The 23413-nt window shown below is 54.2% G+C and overlaps 1 protein-coding gene across 10 annotated transcripts in view; it reads right to left on the bottom strand.

The window, feature by feature from the left end:
* The window catches only part of ADCK1 (aarF domain containing kinase 1), a 137474-nt gene that overhangs the window by 28259 nt on the left and 85802 nt on the right, over positions 1 to 23413 (bottom strand). For 5 of the 10 annotated variants that reach the window (XM_089322442.1, XM_051825982.3, XM_089322448.1 and 2 more), the window contains 2 exons: positions 15385 to 15543; positions 4214 to 4372 (listed from right to left, as the gene is read on the bottom strand). In XM_089322442.1, coding sequence (XP_089178568.1) covers positions 4214 to 4372; positions 15385 to 15543 — 318 coding nt within the window. Of the gene's footprint in view, positions 1 to 4213; positions 4373 to 14196; positions 14420 to 15384; positions 15544 to 23413 lie in introns of those variants that run through there. The other 5 variants (XM_089322443.1, XM_051825984.3, XM_089322445.1 and 2 more) reach the window with 4 other exon arrangements.

The raw sequence follows: 23413 nt of genomic DNA, 5'->3' as shown, positions 1-23413 counted from the left end.
CACACCGGGTTCTAGCCCAGGTCAGGGCGCCGGATTCTGTCCCGGTTGCCCCTCTTCCAGGCCAGCTCTCTGCTGTGGCCAGGGAGTGCAGTGGAGGATGGCCCAAGTGCCCTGCACCCCATGGGAGACCAGGAGAAGTACCTGGCTCCTGCCATCGGATCAGCACGGTGTGCCGGCCGCAGCGGCCATTGGAGGGTGAACCAACAGCAAAGGAAGACCTTTCTCTCTGTCCCTCTCTCTCACTGTCCACTCTGTCTGTCAAAAAAAAAAAAAAAAAAGAAGACGAAGAAGAAGAAGAAGGAGCGCAAGGACGATGGGCAGTTCCAGCCTGACCCCGGGCCTTGGCCTCCCCTCTGGCCCTGACCTTGTGCTTCGACTTGGTTCCTGTGCTTTGGTCCACCTGCCTGGGAAGCAGCCCTGGCTCACTGGGATCAGTGCCCATCACCAGCGCTGCAGCCCTCCCATAGCCGGAGCCCAGCACAGGTGTGAAATGACAGGCTGCTGGGCCACAGCCCCAGCTCTTCTACCCGCAGGCTGTGTGATGTGGCTAAGTTGCATAGCCTCTCTGAGTGCGGGTTCCCCCAAGTCCTAAATGGATGATGGTTGCAGCAGAAGCAACATCTCCCAGTTCCTGCAAGCACCAGCAGAGTACCGGAGCTCCACACAGCCCTAGGCACTTGGTAAATGCTTGTTCACACCACCCACTGCGCCGTGAGAGCCACAGAGGCTGGGGACTCTCAGACACACCAGGACACGAGTCAGGGCAACAGACAGCTCTTCCCTGTGCACTGCAAGGAAGGCAGAATCGCTCAGCGGCTGGACGTGCAGGCTCTGCACCAGGCGGCCTCTGTTCACAGGCTGCCTCATCCCCTGCTGCTTGGGCCGACGATTTGACCTCTCTGGGCCCCAGACTGCCCACTGGAGATCAGGGGTGACAGCCACACCTCCCCTGCAGGGCTATTATAAGGATGAATCAGCAAACCTGTGCCGAATACAGCGCACGATGTCGCAATCGTCCAGGGGTAACCTGTATGCGCCAGTGGTTCCTACCTCTGAGGTCCTTAGCAAACTGCGCTACATCTCCAGATCCAGTTTTCAGAGTTCCAGGCTCCTTACTTTCCCTGGCAGGGCGCTGCCCTCGACAGCTCCCACACCCATCCCCTCTCCACGTGTGTCTCTTCCAGTCCCAAACACTGCGGTCAGAAGGTGTCTCGCTTCCTACCTTGTCCCCAGTTGACCCCCGGGTGGTCACAAGCCTCCCCCCTGCTAGTCCTCTGCCCTCTCCCCCGCACACACAGCCTGATGCCCTCGTCTCGACCATTCGGCCTGGCTGCCCCTCACCTTCTCGCAGTCACCCCAAAGCTGTATTCACATTCAGGGCTTGTCCGCGGCCCCAAGATTTACAGTGCAAAGCTGAGGTTGTTAAACCCCACGGAGCAGCAAAGATGCCCCACACACAAGATGCAGGCTCTGTGCCAGGGCTCAGCTATGCACAGGGGTACCCATGCACAGAAGCCGTCTCTCTCCAGCGTTAAGGGTTGAGCTGGGTTCGCAGCACAAAATTCGCTTGCCGCTTGCTATGTGTTCGGGCAAAATTAATTACTCCAGAGCCTTCATTCCGCCATTGTCTTAGGAATGATGTGCGATTTTGGAAGCAGCCGGTCAAAGCAGTGCATTAATTATTTGCCCATTTGGCATCGTCATTTCAAAAATGTGTGTCATTCTTATTATGACACGTCTGGATCTGGCAGTCGCTGGCCAGCCTCAGCCAGGGGACGATTTTGCTGTTTCCATGGGAACGGTGGAGGAGCTGGTTCAGTTTGTTTGGCTCTGGGGGGCACCCCTGCCAGGTAAAAGGCAGCAGCAAATCCCAAGACAAGCACCAGACGTGGAGCCGAGAAAGCCGGACTGCGGCCCTGGGCCCTCTATTCCTCGACTTGTCTGTAAGATGGGACGATGGCTGGTTGGAAGGATTCAGCATCACAGTATCTCCATAGGACCCAATGCTGACGATGTGGGCCAAATCTTGCCTACCCCTCTGTACCCTCAACACCTGCTGGAGCCCCCTCTGAGTTCTTTACTCCAGGTGGCAATAAGTACACCATTTCGGGAATCCACCAAAACAAAGCATCTGACATGGCACAATCCACCGAGACCATAATACCACACGTGTGGGTTGCTTCCCTCATTTGATGGGGAGGCTTCCCAGAGCAGGGGCCACAACCTCCAGTGCCTGGCATGGTTAGGAACACAGGAAGTGCTCCATGTGGAAGGAAGGAATGAAAGACGGGGACGCGAGAGGCAGCATATTTTAGTCTCTGTGGTCCTGTGCTAACTAGCGGACATGTGTCACTCAGCTGAGAGTCCAGTGCTTCGAGCTGCAAGGCTGGCGCACCATCAGCAGACCTAGTCTGCACTTCTGGACTTGCACGCACAAGAGGATCCGCCCAGCTCCGTCTGAGGGAATGGCCAAGGAAAACCAGCTACGCACGCTCAGAGCTGTAAGACCCGTCAGACCTCCAGTGCACTCAGAGGACCTGACTTGTCTCACCAAAACCCGTGTGTCCCGATGCTGCACTCTGGCTTTTCTCCCTTCAAGCTGAGCACTTGTGTCCTCACGCGGCTAACAGAGGCACATATTCAGTCATTTCGTCTCTGCGCGCTAGTCTGGCTGGTGGAAGCAGAACCACTACCTCCCTTTCCCATGACGTCATCAAGAACAACATGAAAGCTCTGGTCCAGGACAACAGAGCCCCTCCCCCCAGAGCTGCCAAGAGGGGGCTTCTGACGGAGCTGGCAGAGCACCCAGACGCTCCGTGTCCCTGCCCCAGGCACTCTGAGCAAAGATGGACGGGCTGATCCCTTCTACAGCCAAACCCTCTGTAGGCCACCAGACTGGCCCTCCAGCAACAAGGGGGTCTCCCTGGGGTAATGGGCCCGAGCCCACCTAAGATGTGTTGAAACAGTGGGGGCGTGAGCATGCTTCTCTCTCATTCCCACCCCTGGGCCTGCAGAGACCGGCTCCTGGGCCAGCTGCCCAGCAGGGCCTCCTTGATCTGCTGGACCTCGGCAGGCCCCTCCACGTCCACAGAGCACCGCCGAGCGGCGTCTCCCGTCGGACACCATCTGACGTTCTTCCCCACGGGAAGCGTCTTCCAGTACCTGGGGGCACTAGTGCTGTCATACTTATTTTGTAAAAAAGAAAAAAACAAAATGTGTTCCAATGCCACTGCCATCGTGGAGAAGAGTGGAGCATCATGCCAGTTTTGCACTTGCCTCTGTGCCCTCTCATCCGTGAAGAAGACTGTGAACCCAGAACAGCATCCAGCTAGCTGGGCCAGGAGGGACTGCACAGACACACCCCACCCCCAAACACCACTGCATGTGGGTGAGTCACCCTTGTCTGGGGCCCCACCTTCCACTACCACCTGAGCGGCTACCCTCTGACGCCCACCTCCATGAGCAGCTTTCAAGGTACAGTGTCACGTGCATAGTGGATTTATGGGTTTCTTAGTCACTGAACTTGGGTTCAACCAGGCCGTTTGTAGCCTCTGTTTTTTTCTGCATCATTGATGAAGCGTTTGAAAGCTATGCCCCTAATCCTGCCTGCCACAGGTCCTGTGGTTTTTGTTGTGAGATTTTGCATACCATGGTGATTTCAAGGAACACATGTTGTGTTATAGCAGAACTAGCTGTACATTAAATGACCTGAAGTCATAAATATGTGTTTGGAACCGTGCCAGAGGATATTACTGTTAGCCATCCTCATCCTCATCCTCATCTTCATCCTCATCATCCCAAGCCTCACAGAGACAGAGTTCATGGTATACCAGGGGCTTCAGAAAGTTTGTGGAAAATGAATATCATGACAAAAACTACGTCTGACTTTCAAAAAGCTTTCACACCAGAATACACTTATCTTTTAATTCCATTATTCACAAACTTTTGGAAGTACCCCTGTATAGTCCCTTGCCTACTCTGCAGGCTCTTGGAATCGTAGGTTATTCAATCAACATCAGTTTCACTGACGGACAGGTTAGCAATCACACGTGGTATTTCTTTGTAAATCACCTTCAAGGGCTTTCAGTGTGCACACTGGTGACAAATCATTTGTCCTCAGTGAGCAGGCTCAGGAAGGAGGTGCCCGGCCTCATGGCCACCCCCTCACTCTCTCACCAGACCACCACGTCCGCCGGGGTCCCACCCCTCCTACCTTTAAGAAGTCAAAGTGCTTGAGCATCCGGGCCACTTTCTCGGCGTTCCTCCCTTCATTGAGGAAGTCCAGCTCCAAAGGCAGGTTCTTCTTGGCTTCGTCCACCAGCCACATGAACTCGAACTCTGGGAACAGCTGCTTCACGGCCAGCACGAGCACCTGCAATCCACCAAACACCCGTCGTCCGGCCCCGCCCCCACCAAGAGAAGCACCTTTCCTACTCTCCCGCCTGGGTCTCCCCTAGAGCAAGGGTCTGTGGTCTGCACCAGGTCCAACACGATGGTGGCCCGACAGTCCCAATCGAGGGAGCAGTAACCACGCCCACCATTCCACACAGCCCTCCCCCAGTGCCCGGCGCCAGCCTAAGCACTCCCTATTCCCCTCAGTCCTCACCACAACCCTGCGGGGAGCTCATCTTATCATCCCCATTGTACAGGTGAGGAAACCGAGGCTCTGAGAGATTTCCCCAAAGCTGCCCCATCAGGCCGCGCGAAGCCAGGGTTCCTATTGGGTCTAGCCAACTCCAAAGCCCTTGCTCTGAAGAACGTCACCAAACTGCCGCTGTTGCGGCTTGCAGAGTGTCCTTCACAGTCCCATTTACCAACAGAAGGGTGCATCAACTGTGCTGCCATCTTTTTTTTTTTTCTGAGCAGTTGGTACCCAAGCCTTTACAATACAAGTTGAATATCTCACATCCAAAAATCTCAAATCAAACATGCTCCAAAATGCAAAACTTTTTGAGCACCACTATGATGTCACGAGTGGTAAATTTCACACCAGGGAGGAGAGGGGAGTAGCATTGTGGCACAGTGGGTAAAGCTGCCACCTGCAGTGCCAGCATCCCATATGGACAGTAGTTCGAGTCCCAGCTGCTCCACTTCCAATCCAGCTCCCTGGTGATGTGCCCAGGAAATTGCTCATGCGGAAGACCCGGAAGAAGCTCCTGGCTCTTGGCTCCTGGCTTCAGCCTATCCCAGCTCCAGCCATCGCAGCCATTTGGGGAATGAACCAATGGATGGAAGATCTCTCTCTCTATCTGTCTCTCTTTCCCCCAACCCTTGTAACTATACCTTTCAAATAAATCTTTTTTTTAAAAAAAAAATCACATCTGACTTCATGTGATGAGTTGTATTCAAAATGCAGATGCACTAAAAATATTGCATAAAATTACCTTTGGGGGCAGGTGATTGGCCTGGCGGTGACATATCTGTTAGGATACCCATGTTCCACATCATAAAGTCTGAAATATCTCCCTGCTGATGCACCTGGGAAAACAGCAGAAGATGGCCCAAGTGCTCCAGCCTCTGCCACTCATGTCAGAGACCCAGATGGAGTTCCTGGCTCCTGGCTTCTGCCTGACTCAGCCCTGGCTGTTGCGCCCATTTGGGGAGTGAACCAGCAGATGGAGGATCTCTCCCTGTCTCTCTTTTTCTACATATAACTCTCCCTTTCAAATAAATAAATAAATCTGTTTAAAGAAAACGGGCCTACTGGTCTCCAAAGATCTTCCCCTTCCACCTATCCCAGAACGAGCCCCTGCTAAGAGCCTTGTCTTGGGGGTCTGATTGCCCTGTTGTACAAGGCTGTGGCCCACAGTGTGCTAGGCACATGTGAGCTGAAAGAAATCCGTCTAAAGCAAGGCCATCAACTACAAGGCATACCTGGCTTTGTTTTCAAACCCCATGCCCTCGGCAATGAACCAGACATCACTCTAAAAGAATCATCACACAGGGCTATTATACTCAATTTCTCCCAAAACCCCTTTTAATTATGTTAGGCGGCAGTCTAATTTCTTTTCAGTCTTGTCTAGTCTCTCCTGGGCCAGACCTGTGACCTTATGACAATCGATTTAGTTCTGTTTCTGTTTGTGTCACACAAAACAAGAAGGGCGACGCGGCGACCGAGAGGCCCAAGCCATGCCTGGGAGACCTGGGCACCCAGACGGGGCAGCCTGCGGCCACTGCATCCCATCAGGTGCCCTGAGACAACCCAGCTGCCGCATCAGAGGGGGCAGGGCAGGTGCACAGGAGACAGAAACGACGCGGCCAGGCCCCGGCAGAGGGCGCACACGGCATCAAACACACTGAATCCCACTCTGGGCTCCAAAGAGGCAAAGAAAGCTGCACGGTGTTCAGTCCAGGCTAAATGCAACGGGGGAAGGGGCGCACTGAAGCATCAGCATTTACTGACGAGCCTGGGCCAGATACGGGCACCCACGGGAAACTGCCTGTGGCCTAGTGCAGACCACTGGAACAAAAATCCCTCACCACTATCGTGTGTCACTGCTGTTTGTGAGATTTTTAATTATCATTAGTATCCCAACAGCACTGAAAAGCCCATTAAAGATTTTTCTGTTGCTAATCAATGATTCAATTAGTCACTACTAATCCTATCGGTTAGTATTCATAGCTAATGCTATTAATCATAAGAAGTCACAGATTTGATTTTCATTGCTAACAACTAATTAGAGCAACCTAATTAATAACTCAAAAAACTTTACCCATAAAGCTGGCTGCCACAGCATTGTGTGAGTGGCCGGTCACTGCCCTGGGTGTATCGGGTCCCTCTCGTGTGATGTGTCGGGGATACAGCCCAAGGCCCCCAACTCACGCCTGCCCGCAACCACAATGGGGACCAAGCCCTGTGCTGTGTACATTGCGCTTCTTCCTGTACCTACATGTTTAAATCATAAAGGAGGCCCTGCAAAAAGACTGACAGCAATAGCACCATAAAACAATAGCAGCGTGCTGACACAAAAGGCGTGTGAATGAGGCCTGCCTCTCTCTCCCTCTCTCTCTCACACTCACTCTCTCTCTCTCTCTCTCTCTCTGCCCCAGCTGGCCGCAGGAACCGAGACTGTGGCCCGTGAAACCGCAGATAAGTAGGCACTCAGGCACCTTGAAATCAGCCAGCCCCTGTGAAGGGAAGTCCATGCGTCTGAACTTCAGCAGAGGCCATCACCCCCGATTCAAAAACCCGAAAACCGGACAGCAGCGATAAAGTCAGAACAGGTGCATATAACGCAGGGGGTTCCCCAGCCCCCAGATCCACATCCTGCTCCAAGAGGTTTGGAGCTGCTGCCAACTGAGGCCTTTCTCGGCTGAGGAGTGTAAGATACAATGCCTTCATTTCGCCTCCTCTTTCCCTCAACCCCCTTAGGAGCCCCCCCACCCAAGGAGATTCGCCTGTTTTCCTTTTGACAACAGACACAATCAACTAAAACAAAACAGGTGTCGTGTCCAGGCGGCCTCTTCGATTTTTCTCCCGATGTGTAACTTCTCCAAAACAGCCAAGGATTTCCTCCACACTGAGCACATACTCCACTAACTCAGCAGGTGCTGCTGAATACACCCATGAATGAACGAGGGAATACAGACAAAGGAACAAACGGGTTCTTAGAAGGTTTGGTCTTCTCCTCTGTCACTGAAATACAGTTTTCTGGTTCTGAGATTTCAGCGGGAAAAGGGATTAACTCAGAATTTTGAAGAAGTATAGTGTCAGAATGCCTGAGAATGTTTTTTTTTTCCCCCTTAAAGATGTATTTATTTGTTTGAAAGACAAAGTGATGGGGAGAGAGAGGAGAGGGAGACACACACACACACACACACACACACACACACACACACACAATGATCTACCCACTGGTTCACTTCCCACCTGGCCTCATCAGAAGCCAGGAGCCAGGAGCTTCTTCCAGGTCTCCAGTGTAGGTGGCAGGGGCCCAAGCACTTGGGCCATCCGAAGCTGCTTTCCCAGGCACATTGGCAGGGAGCCGGATCAGAAGTGGAGCAGCCAGGACTCAAACTGGCATTCCAATATGGGATGTCAGAGTTATAGGTGGCAGCTTAACTCACCATGCACAACACCAGCCCCTGCCTGAGATTTCTTGATTTAATCTGGACTTTTATGAATTAATCATATTATATTCAATAATTAATACTTCCTTCAAGGTTAAAAAAAAATCAGCTTTTTTCCTGTACAGTCATTAGCTCACCAGAGGAAAATCAATTGTGGGCCACACAGAAATATAATGGAAAAATGGAGACTCTCATAGAAGTTTCAAAACTGATTTTTACTTATGATAGCAAAAAAAAAAAAAAAGGAAATTATCATTACTAAGTACCTCATACACGCCAGGCACTGCACTACAAGGCGCTCTGTATACATGCGCTCATTCCAGGAGAATAAAGCACTTTTTAAAATCACATGGTTTGTTAGTGTCAAACGAGGGTCTGGCTGGGTTCTTCCTCGCCTCATGTGGCGCAATACGCGGCAGTACCATAGGAAGCTGGAGATAAGGCAGAGAAAGAGTTCTGCACGCTGTAAAGTGCAACTGAACACCAGTTCCTGTTATCAAGTTATTAAATATTATAAAAGAAATAATGCTCTGTGGAAAACCAGCACACGAAATAGGACGGCTGTACTGATCCAAACTGGTAAAAATGGATGTTCAACAAGGATCGAAAATCAGCTCCCAGGGATGTAAACAGCGTGGCGTTCACGGCGTTCATCTTCGCCCAGATAAGTTATTAAGGCGCAAGCTTTCCAGAACACAGAATTATCGGGCGAACAGCAGCTTCCACGGCATCGCCTTTGTCTCAATATTTTATATATACATTTTAAAAATAAAATCAGCCGTCGGAGTCCGTGCCAACACAAACAATACCCAGCCACCCACTGTTCAATCAACACATTTAGAAAAGAAACAAGATGACAGACAGCACGCACTGAAACGCCGCTGGAAAAAAGTCAAAATCATGACCATCCCCAGGGCCTTATTTTTAGAGACCCTGGGGATGGGCCGGGCAACATCCAACAGTGGATCAGGCCCTGGCACTTGGGCCCAAGAGTTGCTTCCACCCCAGCCAAGCACAGCGCCTTGGGGACAGGAGTACATGGGCACGAGGGCGATTCCCTAGGGGGTGACAGAGCAGGAGGGTGTTCGCCATCAGTGAGGCCAGAGGGGTGACTGGGAGTGATGGAACCTGGGGGTGACGGCCTCTCCTCTCTGGCTCACAGACCATCTGCGTCCTGCGCCGTCTCAAGCAGTGAGAACAGCAGTGAGACGCGGCCCACCCGGCTCCCACGCCTGGGGGCAGGAAGAAGTGCTGCCAAGCCAGCCGAGGGAGGGGCTGTGCCTCGTCCGTGCACCCCTGCCTGCTGAATCACTGTTCCAATCTCTGGGCCCAATCAGTCTGCCTCTGGACAGCAGGGCAAATCAATAAGAGTCACTGGCACTGCATCTAGAAGTAGAGTTGCCCCAACGATGAAGGCGACAGTATCAGGTGATGATGACAAAGCTGAAAAGCACCCTTGGCTGTGCCTGGCTCTTTTGTGCAAAGTCACAAACACCATCAGATTCATCAGACACCAACAGAGTCAACCTCCACTTCTCTGCCATCACTCAACAGTCTAGCCCCGAGATGCCAACCACGGGGGTGGCCCAACAGCCACCTTCCTGGCTACGAGAACCCCAATTCTATGCATCCCTCATGTCCTGCAAGGAGGCAGGCCCTAGCCCAAGGAGGCAAACCACGACTGTGCTAAGCCACGCCAAGCAAGGCAGCCTCTTTTCTCTTGCCACGGCTGAGGCAGGCATGGGCACTACTTCTGGTCAGTAAGAAATGAAGGGAAGTCTCCTAGGGAACTCCTTTTTGACAAGGGATATGAGGGGAAAGACAGGGGCACCTGGATGTCATCTCTGCAGGGCAGCAGCAACTGTGCAACTGTTTGGGGCCCATGATGGATACTAACTTAGGAGGACAAACTGGAAGTGGAGATGGTGGAGTGAAAGCAGAAAAACGGTGGGTTCCTCCCAGCCATAGTGAGGCACGTGATCAACCAGCCTTGCAACAGCAGATCCAACTTCCAGGTGCCCTGACATGGGAGATAACAGGGGTTACTATTACCTGCACCACTTCAGGGGGAGCTTCTGATTCCTTCAACCAAAAGCGTCCTGATACAACCAGCCAGCCCCACCTCTTCACTCTCAAAAATCTCACTCCTAGAGCCCTCTCTCTATATCCTTACAGTAAATATAAAAGTGCTTCCAAAAGTTCAAGGAAAATGAAATAAAAAACTTATTTTGGTGCCAAAAATGTGAAATGCTTGCAGTTTTCTCATAACATGTATTTTTCATAAACTTTTCTTGTCAATACTTTTTTTTTAAGATTTATTTATTTGAAAGGCAGAGTTTACCAACTGAAAGGGAGAGACACACAGAGAGAAAGATCCTCCATCTGTTGGTTCACTCCCCAAATAGCTACAATTGCCGGAAATGGGCCGGTTTGAAGCCAGAAGCCAGGAGCTTCTTCTAGGTCTGCCACATGGGTACAGGCCCCCATGAACTTCAGCCGTCCTCTGTTGCTCTCCCAGGTGCATTAGCAGGGAGCTGGATTGGAAGTGGAGCAGCTGGGATTCGAACCAGTGCCCAAATGGGATGCCACCATCATAGGCAGCAGTTTTAGCCACTACACCACAACGCTGGCCCCTCCATGAACTTTGTGAAGATCCCACATATATGTTTGGATTTACAAGATCACCTCTGAAAACATAAATATCTAAAGGCTGAATCACTCTCTCATTAGGGTGAATTACTTTAATCAGATTGGCTTCCTCTCAAAACCAGGCGATGATCAGTCACAGGACTGGGGAAGAGGGGGCAATAGTGGGAGAGAAGCCTAGGTGCACACGATGCCTGGGACTGGCCTAAGGAACACAGAAGGCAGTGCAGAGAGGCAGCTTCGCTTCCTCTTTGCTCCGAGCCCTGATGGCCCCTAGAAACCTCTGTGGCACCACAGACGCCTGAGCAGCATTTTGGGATCATCACTCCTAAAACCAAGACACCAGGTCTCAGAAAAACATACTACATATTTCAAGTACCAAACAGAACGGGCTTCCCAGATGGGCTGTTCTGGGTTGTGTAGCAGGAACGGTACCCGGGTGGGGCTTTCACACCCAAGACCAAGCCCAGGAGAAGGCGCTGCCTCAGCGCCTCGCCTGCAGCGAGGGTGGGGGCTTCAGGCCCACTCCCCGCAGCTCCTGTGAGCAGGGCCGCGGCCCCAGCACTGTCTCAGCCACGGCCACGAAGCTGTTCTGTACTCTGCACACGGCCCGCCAGGCCTCACTTCCCAAGAAAAGCGTCTGACGCGTCTCTCAGAGAGGACAATGCCAGCTCTTTATTACTGTTATTATTGCTATTGACCTCACGGCCACCAGTACTTAGGAGGCCAGCGAAGCTCTGCACAGAAGGAAGGGACCGCTGTCCTCCCGGCCCCCGCGGGCCCCGAGGCACTGTCAGGATGAGGCAGATTCCTGTCTGAATCGACAGTGACCAGGAAACCCAGGGAGGCTCAGTCCACTGCTGGCCACGGCTGCTCTGTGCTCACTGACGGGTGCTGCGGAAACACCAAGCGCACAGTGCCGCTTGGCAACCTGCTGCCGCGCCCAGCACTCTCGGCAGCTACTCCAAACCTTCACCTCCCCAGGGCCTCACCGCCACACCCCCCCCCCTCATGCTGGGCAGATGGTCCTGCCTCCCACTGCACACAGAAAACAGAGGCTATCAGGCAGGCACACACTCCACTGCCCACCCCTCCTCCCGCTCTGCCCTGCACACTCATCTGCATCCAGCCCTGCCGCCTCCCTCTGGTCACAAAGGCTGCCGCTTTCCTCTGTGCTCCAGCGCCCACCTCCTGAAGCTCCTCTTGGCCGTGACCTCGGAATTCCTCTCTGCTGATGCCCCACCCTCCCCACCCCTTCTCCATCAGCGGCAGGCCTGCTCCAGGGGCCCCGGCACTTAATCCTCCACTCGCTCTAACCACTACCCTGACTCCCCCCCGCCGACCTCCCGTGGTTTACTCTGTGCCATTACGTGTCTCCACTTCTCAGGTCTTGATTCTTACCCCTCTGCAACGCTGCCTCACCAAATCCAAATCCAAAATATCCCTTTCAGGGAGTCACTAATTTCACCTCCCGTTTGCCAACGTTGAGGAACTCTGACAGAATTTTCCAAAATGACTGCAACAAGGTCCCCATTTTGAAACACTTCTAGACCTGCCTGTCCATTAGGAGGGAGAGTCTGTTTGCCCACCCCCAGCTGATTGCTTCACCAGCAAGGAAAAGGCAATGCTATCTGGCTCAGAGGGTTAGGATAGAAACAGTGATGCCTGTCCAGCCTGATTCTCTGGGCAAGCTTGCTTTTTTTTTTTTTTTTTTTGACAGGCAGAGTGGACAGTGAGAGAGAGAGATAGAGAGAAAGGTCTTCCTTTGCCATTGGTTCACCCACCAATGGCCGCCGCGGCCGGCGCGCTGAGGCCGGCGAACCATGCCAATCCGAAGCCAGGAGCCAGGTACTTCTCCTGGTCTCCCATGGGGTGCAGGGCCCAAGCACTTGGGCCATCCTCCACCGCACTCCCTGGCCACAGCAGAGAGCTGGCCTGGAAGAGGGGCAACCGGGACAGAATCCGGTGCCCCGACCGGGACTAGAACCCGGTGTGCCGGCGACACAAGGTGAAGGATTAGCCTAGTGAGCTGCGGCGCCGGCTCAAGCTTGCTCTTAGAACCCAGCTACCACGCTGTGAGGAAGCTCAAACAGCCACACGAAGACCCTGTCATTGGTTCTCAACTGAGCTGCCAGACACACCGGCCAGCTCCAGCTGCTAACCACAGGAGTGTGCCACCTTGGGCGTGGCCCCTCCGGCCCCCAGCTGAGCCACTGCAGCTACTGCTGCACGAAACAGACCCGCTTCTCCAAGCGCAGGTTCACGAGCAAAGCACCCGGCTGTTGTCTGAAGCCACCGAATTCTGAGAAGGCTCCTGATGCGTCATCAGGTGCGGACACTGCGCTGGCTCTTGCCTGGCTCTCCTCCCATCCCTCTGGCCACGCCTTCTTCACCCCCTCCGTGAACTGAACCCTCTGGGGCTCACTCCTCACGTAAGGATGCTCCTCAGCCTGCCCCTCGCTCCCATGTATCTGCAGACACCTTCCCCAGTCATCACAACCATTCGTCCAGTTCCACTACCACGAGTCTCCTGGCTCACAAACCCTGAATCCGAATCCCAATCCAAACCCCAGACTGACACAGACATCCCTATCTAAAATCACTGGCAGCAATACCTCACCCCGCATGGCTGCTCCCTCACCGGTCACTCGGCTCCAAGACCAACTCCTTACTCCCAGAAGCTACTTTTCCCACTTGCTCTGTTGTCCACTCGCTTCCAGCTAGATTTGGCCACTGAGCAACAAGGCTGAAATACCAGGGGCCAGGAGGAGGTGAAAAACCCTCTGCCTCCAACAGCGTCCATGGCTGCAACTCCCAGGCCCTGTATCTGGGATCCGGGTCCCACCATCGGGCAAGCTCAGTAGGGTTCCAGCTTCCACCAGGTGCTTCCAGCTCCCGAGATCCTGAAATCCACCTCTCCTCCTTGTCCCCCGCCCCGCCGTGGACTGCCGACCCAGCAACCCCGTCTGTATCAGGCCCGCTTACTGTTTTAAGTGCCGTGTGTCTGAAGCTCTTCAAGCAAACTGTTTTTGGCCTGCCTGCACTGGGACTGATACACCTGGTCAAAGGCGCCCAAACGTCATCACTGGAGCCAGAATCCTCAGAGGTATTCCCGTCTCCTCCTCCTCAACCCCACCGCCCCTGACGCCTCCCCAAGTGAAGTGGGAGCCCCCCTGGGGTCCGCCCCAGTCAGCATTTCTGTCCCGCACAGGGCAGCAGCCCCTCGCTAGTCTCCAGGCGACAGTCCCTCTGCCTGCGCACCCTGCCTCCCGGTTGCCAAGAAATTTTTATTTCTAATGCGCAGCTGATCGTGACAGCCCCTGATGAGAATGCTCCCAAGGTTCCCCACTGACTACCCAGGAAGAAATCAGATCTGCTCAGCCCCACAGACACACGAGCATTTCAAAAAATCTGTGGAAAAGGGCATCGTTTTATTTTTTTTTTCACTTTCCGCGCATTTTTTGAAGACCCCTGTGTACATGGCTTTCACATTTTTTTTACTTAAAAGACAGAGTTACAGAGAGAGGTAGAGACAGAGAGAGAGGTCTTCCTTCTGATGGTTCACTCCCCACATGGCCGCAACGGCCAGAGCTGTGCCGATCCGAAGCCAGGAGCCAGGAGCTTCTTCCGGATCTCCCACGTGGGTACAGGAGCCCAAGGACCTGGGTCATCTTCCACTGCTTTCCTAGGCCATAGCAGAGAGCTGGACAGGAAGAGGAGCAGCCAGAACTAGAACCAGCGCCCATATGGGATGCCGGCGATTCAGGCCAGGGCTCTACCCCGCTATGCCACAGCGCCGGCCCGGGCTTTCACATTTTTGACACAAAAATAAACTTATCTTTTAAATCCATTTCCCACAAATGTTTGGATGCAGTCTCGCGTGTATTGAGCGCTGACAAGGCGTGCTCTTCCACACTTGAGCCTGGAGGACGAGCGTGCTTGCCTGTCCACCCTCCCAGCCTGGCATCACCTGGACCCGCTCTCCTGGCACAGCCCAAGCCGCGCGGCCTTTCTACGTGCAGATGCTCGCAGGACACCCATATCCCATGTCAGCCTGGTTCAGGTCCTGACTCTGCTTCCAATCCAGCTTCCTGCTGATGCACACCCTGGGCCTGGGTAGTTGGTCACTGCCACGCACATGGGAAACCTGGACAGTGTTCCCAGTTCCTGGCTCCCCAGCCACTGCAGGCATTTGGGAAGGAAACTAGTGGAAGGGGGAGCTCGCACTTGCTTTCTCTCTCTCTCTCTCTTTCTCTCTCTTTCTGTTTCTCAAATAAATAAAAACATCATATCCTGGGAATACCCCCATCCATTCAAACCAGAGCTCCAGGGCACTTTGCTGGCACCGTCATCTATGACAGAGCCAGGAGGGGCTGTGGAGTGCCCTTGGGCCCAGAAGCAGCTCGGCCTGTTTGGAGACCACCACGGACAGTTCCCAGGGACAAAGTAGGGTCTGGTCAGTCCCCCCCCCACATCCCCATAATATGAGGACCCTGTGGCTGCAGTGTTGCCATGGCAGTCCCCTTGTTGCAGTCCCGGTTCTGTCTCCTACTCTGCTGCTCCAAGGACCTCACACCACCTGCCTGTCTGAGCCAGTTCCACGGAGACGGCCTCCATCCCAGGGAAACACAGGCTGAGGACGAAGCAAGGAGGAAGGGTGGCTCTCACCTCCATCAGGAGAATGTCCTTGGAGCTCTGCGCCTGCACCTTTGGGTGCTGCACCTTCACGGCCACCGTCCGCCCATCGCGCAGCACCGCCTTGTGGACCTGGGCCAGGGAGGCTGCCCCCAGAGGGGTGTCCTCGAAGCTCACGAACAAGTCCTGGATCTGTCAGGAGTGGAGAGAGGACACACACTTCAGAAGACGGCCCAGGGCAGCGGGAGGGGCTGGGACGATGGGCCAGAGCAGGGCCGCCCAGGGTCCAGGACAGATCTCCTGTTGCTCAGGTGTTCCCCAGCCTGGGGCCTCGCCTCGGCCCACTGCCTCTGTGGAGACCCAGGTCAGGCACACAGAGGGTGTGTCCTCAGTCGAGAGCACATGGGCTCTGGAAACCTCCATGAGAGGCCAAGAGGTGCACCCAGAACATTCAGAACTGCATCTGGAGTTCATTTAATCACGCCCCAGTGTGCCTCCTGGGTTCTTACAGACAGATGATTAAAAGTCAACAGGACATGGGCCCAGGCCAGCCCACGACAAAGACCATATGGAAGATGGTCCAATTCCACCATCCAGAGGAGCTCAAAGAACCTGGGCCAGCTCCAAACCCAACATCTGCCTGTAATGCCTGCCCAAGTGGAGGCTTGGAGAGGTGGTCCCAGAGCCCATCCCAGCCTGGCCAGCCCTGCAGGGACCCCAGGGCTAGGACCCTGTCACAGCTCAGCCGTGACGCCCCCAGAGTGGCATCCTCCCCTACCCTCTCTGCACCTCGCTTTCTCTCTCTGTGGAGTGGAAAATTCAGTCCTTCCCCTTTCTTCTTCTCCTTCCTTCCTCCTCCCCCTGCCCCCTTACACACTCCACATCCATTGCCCTGGAGGAGAAACTCCTTCTGACTCCAGTGGTCACAGCTACATGGTCCACTTCTAGATGGCAGGAAGGGCCCCAGATGCCTTTTCCAAGACTGGCCAAGGTTGAAATTCGAATCTTCTCCATTTCTATAAGCCTCTATCTAGCCTCACGATTCCTCACAGTCCGATGATTCACACACATGCATGTATGCACACACATGTGCACGCGCACATACATGCACGCACACATGCACATGTATAAGGTCTGCCCTCTGATCAGGCCCAGCAGCCTCCGAGTCAACTGGGTACTGCACACGTACGGACTTGTTTTCCTGTCCGTGTCCTGTACACAATACCATACAACAAGTATTTGCAGAGCACTGGCACTGTACTGGTTATCTGTCATCTGGAGATGACATACAGTTCATGGGAAGACTTGCAGGCTTCATACAAACACCACACGTAGTACACAAGGGACGTGAGTGCCCTCAGAGGTCAGCATCCTCAGGGTCAGCTGTCCACATAACCACTCACACGCCTCCCCTCCTGCCGCACCCCCAGGCTCTCCTCGGTCCACGCCCCTTCCTGCCTGTCCTCCCTCTTGTAGCAGCCCCTCGGTCCTGCTCCTCAGCCCTTTTCCTTTGCCCAGACCTCAGAAGTCCCATGGGCCCCGGCCACTGTCCCTTCCCTGTTTGCAAGGCTGCACCATGACCCTGCCAATCCCAACTCGTGAAGCTCCCTCCATCCCTGCCATCATCCTTGTCGCTTGCACTCAACTCCATTCTGTCCACCAAGGTTCCACAGAGGCCGAAGGCCCAGGACGTGCTGGGAGGGGCCGACGCATCTCTGACACAAGAGGCAAGTATGGGATTGGCTTTCCCGGTCCCTGCTTCCTCATCAATCTTTCTCCCACACCCAAGTCCCAGGTGCTCCCAACAATGCACCTGTCTTTTCCCTTCTTTGATGATTCTAGGCTTCCTGAGGGCAAGACTCCTCCTCATCACCTGGGGGCTCTCAGCCCCAGAACACCCTGAACCCAGGCTTGGGATGAAAGAGGACCAGGACCATCACCCTAAAAACCCCATGAGGACATCAGCTCCATGTGGGAAGGAGTTTTGTCCTGTTCCCTGCGGAGTCCCTGCACCCATGACGAGGCTGGATCTAGTCACTGCCAAACAGGTGTTTGCTAAATGGCTGGACCCACCATCCTCTCTGCTGGAGAACAGGATCCACTTTTCTTCCCCTTGAAATGCCAGACCTTCCTGCTCCCTCACTCCTCAAATGCGTAACGTTCCAAAATACTCAAAGTACACATCAGGTGTGGGGTTTACCCAGGCAGTGTCCACCTGTTACTCCCTGGTGGCTGGGAGACTCCAGCCTGGCCAATCAGAACTCTAAGTGCCTCTGGCCCCTCTGATTGGTTCAGAACGGACCAACTGGCCCAACCAGATTCAATGATTTTGCTTTCCTTTGAACTGTAGAAGAAGAGATTCCTTCTGCACAACTTGGGCAGACCTACAGGGGCTGGAGCTGCTAAGAGCCACACTGTAGAGCTGAGAGAGGAGGTGCAAATCCTGATCATGATGGCTGAGCCCCTTGATCTGGCCATACCTGAGTACCTGCCCTCTGATTCTCCCAGTTCAAGCTTTATGTCACACACAGCTGAAGGGGCTCTGACACAGTCCATTCGCAGGCCCCTGCCAGGATAAATGAAAGGCTTCATGGGTGTGAAGCCCAGGATTGTCCAAGAGGCTCAGTGAGCCTGAGTTCCTCGCCCCCCTCTTGCTGGGATGGAGATCCAGGAACAGAAGGAAAGGTGGACCTTCAGCAGTGCTCCCGGCCTCAGATAATGACATCAACACCAGGCCCTGTGGAAGCCCTCTGCTGGTTCCAGAAAGAGTGCCAAGGACAGCGATTCTGGACCAGAGTGTGACCACAGGCCCTCACCTCCCTGGCAGCTGGAACGACCCAATCTTCCTGCTGCAGAGACTTAGGGGTCACCTGCCCTCACTCCCCACCAGAAGCCTCAGCCGGGCGCCCAGGAACACCTGCTCATTGTCTGGGCAGAACAAGCAGTCTTCAAACCACGGTCACTGCAGGGACATTGCAGAGTCACTGTAACCGGAGAGTGACACGGCACTGCTGGGCTGTGTGGCCAGAAGAGCTGCCAAGAGCATCACACGGCAGGTAGAGGAAAGAGAAGGCCAGGCCAGCAGATTCTAATCTCCGGGGTAAGAGAGTCTGGCTCATCACACACCTAGGGGACAGGAAGGAGGCTTCCTACAATTCCCTGCTCCCGCCAAGGCAGCCCAAGACACCACCCAAGCCCAGCTGCCAACTCAGCACCCTGCACCAGGCCCAGCTGTGAGCACTCACCCAAACCCCCCATTGTGTCAGTGACAGCCAAGACAACACGGGAACAAGGAGGCACCCCCCCTAGATGGGCGACCCGTCAAGCAGATGCCCTCCCCTCTACACAGTGTCCCTGCAGCCAGCCTATCTCCCTCTCTGGAAGCAAGTCGCATGCCCACGCCCGCCTGTGCTTACGCGAGCGTGCACACACACATGTGCACACACACACATGCAGGCCCACACACACACACGATAACTGATCGCTAGTGGAGGCTCCTAGCTGACTTATAAAAAAGGTAATTAAAGATTGGTGCTGCAGCCTGTAATTAAATAGGAATAAAGTATCTCTAAATGGAACCTTGAATCAAAGCGTTCAGTGGAAGTACTTTATGCTGCTAGAGAGTAAGGAAAATAGCCCCATGCCTACAGCTGAATTATACCCCTGCCCAGCTCAGGCCTGGCTGCCCCGGGTATCCCGCAGAACACCATTCAGGCAAACATGCTGCAGCTCCAGCGGCACTGCGTTCAGGCCGGGCCCTCCGCTGCCTCCACTCGGACAAACTCGCACCATGGCTGAACCTTGCTTTCTTTGCCCTTTCTTTTTTTCTTTCTGGGTCTGGCAGCAAAATCAATTAAGTCAGAAAACTGCATTCTTTAAAAAAGATATTTCTTTATTTCTTTATTTATTTGAAAGGCAGAATTACAGAGAGGCAGAGGTGGAGAGAGAGAGAGAAGTCTTCCATCCTCTGGCTCATTCCCCAAATAGCTGCAATGGCCAACCTGTCCCAAAGCCTCTTCCAGGTCTCCCATGTAGGTGCAGGGGCCCAAGGACTTGGGCATCCTCTACTGCTTTCCCAGGCCACAGCAGAGAGCTGGATCAGAAGTGGAGCAGCCGGGTCTTGAACCGGCGCCCATATAGGATACTGGCACTGCAGGCAGTGGCTTTACCTGCTATGCCACAGTGGTGGCCCCAAACAAATGATTGGTTATGTGATTTTCAATTATGGTCAGCCCAATGACCCCATGATTCAACAGCTTCCATGTCCCTGTCCAGAAAAGGAAAAAACAACAAAGAAAAAAAGTTTCTCTAGGTTTATCTAGTTGTGTGTGTATGTGTGTGTGTGTGTGTGTTAAATGGGGATGGGATGTTTGTCTTCCTGTGAGCAGAAAAACACCAGAGGAGCAAGAAGTGTGCCACCCCCAGGTGCTTCACAGATGGGACAGATAAGTCTCAACTTCTGCAGGGGTCTGCAAATTAGGAGACTGAGTGACCTCTCATGCGAGTCCCAGGGCAGAGACAGAGTTTCCAGAACCTTCTATCCAGCTGGGCAGGCAGTTGTGCAGGTTCCCAGGAAGCCAGCTTAGAGCCAATGTTTCCTGAAAGCCAAGGCCGGCCAGGGCTGTTCTTCAGCTCAAAGGTGACTAGCTCTCCTGGAAAAGCCACAGCGTGACGCCTGCGGAGGTCTCCCTGGGACAGTCTTGGCCAGCCCCGTGGGCATCTGCAGCCTGCCAGCCTGGGACACCCCCGGCAATGGGCTCACCAGTCACGGCACAGGACAAGGCCCGAATTTTTCCACTAAGGCCCAATTGCAAACGTTCCATCCTGTTGTCCCCACCCACTCACAGCAGCCCACTTTTGGGTGTAGAAATGTCATCACCATTAAATAACACATCTCACTAACCTCAAACTGCCCAGCTCCTGAGGAAAACAGGGGCCTGCCTGATGCAGGCAAGACAAGGTCTAGGTACAAGGCCAGGCAGCTTCCACTCAGGAGCTGGGGAGACTGCCCAGGGCACCTGAGTAGGAGCCGCTCCGGGCGGGTTACCATGGCATCAGCAGCCGACGGCTTCTGCCTCTCAAAGTCTCCACGTGGCCCACCTCAGGCCTGGCTGGGTGCCAGCTGTCACACACTGGAGCCCGCTGTCAAGCACACATCTCTCTGTGCTTATGGAAGTGGTGAGAGTGAACCTTACCAACTGCCATCCACACACCCAGCTCTAGCCAACAAGGCCTGTGCAACACGTCAACATCTACCTTGGGCAGAGCACCTGCCACCACCCCTCACACCCTCTGCTCGGAACCCTCCGCTCGGCACCATTTCCCAGGGACCCGCCTACTACACCCCACGGTTACCCTACCAGCCCACTCCCCACTTCACTGCCATCCCTGCCCCTCTCGCTTCACACATCTGGTTCACACCCCACCTCTGCAGGCTCATTTCCTGTGTCTTCCAACAGGGGTCTCGAACCTTTTGGCTGCCAAGGGCCAGTGGATATTAATAACATCATTTACAAGTCACACAAAATTATCAACCAGGGGTCAGCGTGTGGCCTCCACCTGTGACATTAGCATCCCATATGGGCGCCAGTTTGAGATCTGGCTCCTCCACTTCTGATCCAAGTGCTTGGATCCTGCCACCCATGTGGCAGACCCTGAAGAAACTCTAGGTTCCTGGCTTCCGCCTGGCCCAGCCCCAGCCATTGTGGCCATTTGGAGAGTAAGCCAGTGGATGGAAGAGCTCTGCCTCTCTTCCTCTCTAACTCTGCCTTTCAAATAAATTTTTTTTTTGACAGGCAGAGTGGACAGTGAGAGAGAGAGACAGAGAGAAAGGTCTTCCTTTGCCGTTGGTTCACCCTCCAATGGCCGCTGCGGCAGGCGCACTGCGGCCGGCGCACCGCGCTAATCCGATGGCAGGAGCCAGGTGCTTCTCCTGGTCTCCCATGGGGTGCAGGGCCCAAGCACTTGGGCCATCCTCCACTGCACTCCCTGGCCACAGCAGAGAGCTGGCCTGGAAGAGGGGCAACCGGGACAGAATCCGGCGCCCCGACCGGGACTGGAGGATTAGCCTAGTGAGCCGCAGCGCCAGCCTCAAATAAATTTTAAAAATTAAAAATCAAAATTTTAAAAATCATCAACTTAAAAATTAGCCTGCTGTAGATTTACTGGATTTCCAGTCCCTCCTGAGATTGTCTTGGCTGGGCCAAAACAAATGATTCCCCGGGCCTTATACAGTCCTCAGGCCAGATATTTCCCACCGCTGTGAACACTGGATCAGGACAGCAGATAGGTGGGACACACACTCTCATACCCCTATGGCAAGGTTTGTGGAGATTTATTTGGGGAGAGAGAGAGAGAGGGCGAGCGAGCAAGCAATCTTCCATCTGCTGGTTCACTTCCCCTCATGGCTGCAATGGTCCGGGCTGGGCCAGGCTGAAGCCAAGAGCGAAGAACTCCAACCGGTCTCCCATGTGGATGCAGGGGCCCAAGCACTTGAGCCATTTTTTGCTGCTTTCCCAAGCTCATTAGCAGGAAATTGTACCAGAAGTGGAGCAGCTGGGACTCAAACTGGCACTCCAGTATCGAACGCTGGCATCACAAGCAGTGGCTTACCCTGTGGGAGTCCACGCCCCTCCCCTGCTATGCAAATTGGAACCAAGGAACCCACTCCTAAGAGACAGCACGAGGAGGAAGTAACAGTGTACCACTTCCAAGACTAAGTCACAAAAGCCACTATGACCCCCTCTCCCCTCTGTCCCTGCCACGTCCCAAGGACCCTCCCGCAGCCTGTGGAGGGGAGCCGGGGTCACGGCCAGCAGAGAGCCTCCAGCCCTAGCCAGACATTCCTGTGACTCCAACCCTGGCCAGCTCCTTGCCTGCACCCTGAGAGATCCCGGGTGTGATGATGCTGACGTGCAACCAGACTAAGGGACACAGAGAGGCCAGGAAAAGCATCCCTCTGGGTGTGTGTGCGAGGAAGTTCCCAGGAGAGACTGGCAGGAGTCAGGAAACCCAGTGGGGAAGAGCTGCTGCCCTCAGCGTGCTGGTGGCGCAGGGAGGAGGGAGACACTGGGGGTACAAACAAAACAAAACAAAAGCTCCCTCTCCTGGAGCTGGGGCCTTCTCTGGCTCCTCCCTTGGACGTCAGAACTCCAAGCTCAGAGCCCACATCTTTTTTTTTTTTTTTTTTTTTTTTTTGACAGGCTGAGTGGACAGTGAGAGAGAGAGACAGAGACAGAGAGAAAGGTCTTCCTTTTGCCATTGGTTCACCCTCCAATTGCCGCTGGGGCCGGCACACCATGCTGATCCGATGGCAAGAGCCAGGTACTTATCCTGGTCTCCCATGAGGGTGCAGGGCCCAAGGACTTGGGCCATCCTCCACTGCACTCCCCGGCCACAGCAGAGAGCTGGCCTGGAAGAGGGGCAACCGGGACAGAATCCGGCGCCCTGACCGGGACTAGAACCCGGTGTGCCGGCACCGCAAGGCAGAGGATTAGCCTAGTGAGCCGCGGAGCCTGCATCTTATGCAGCAGCTAAGATACTGCCTGGGACACACACATCCAAACCAGAGTGCCTGGGCTGGAGTCCTGGCTCCACTTGCAACTCCAGCTCCCTCCTAATGCTCACCCCAGGAGGTGGCAGGCACTGCCTCCTTCATGGGGGATTTGGATCGTGTTCCAGGCTCCTGGCTTTGCCTGGCCCAGCCGCCACAATTACAGGCATCTGAGGGAGTAACGCAGCAGATGGCAGCTCTCTCAGTGTCTGTCTGTCTGTCTACCTGTCTCTAGCTCTGTCTCTCTGCCTTTCAAATAAATGAAAATAGATATGTAACTAAACGACATTCCAGGCTCCTCCTCCTTGGTCTCCAGGACTCAGACCTGCGGCCGCCTGGGTTTTCGGGTCTTTGGGCCTCAGCTTTCTTGGTGCCGAGGCTTTGGACTTGGACTGGGCCATGCTCCTGCCCACCGGGGTCTCCAGCTTGCTGACGAGCCCTTGGGGGACTTCTCAGCTGCCACCAACACCAACCAACCCCCCGACACCATATACACCCGCAAGGGGTCTC

The sequence above is a fragment of the Oryctolagus cuniculus genome, chromosome 20 (genome assembly GCF_051225735.1).
Source record: "Oryctolagus cuniculus isolate XC-2025 breed Fujian yellow rabbit chromosome 20, ASM5122573v1, whole genome shotgun sequence".
In the NCBI taxonomy this organism is placed as follows: Eukaryota; Metazoa; Chordata; class Mammalia; order Lagomorpha; family Leporidae; genus Oryctolagus; species Oryctolagus cuniculus.
This window is presented reverse-complemented; position numbering and strand designations above follow the sequence as displayed.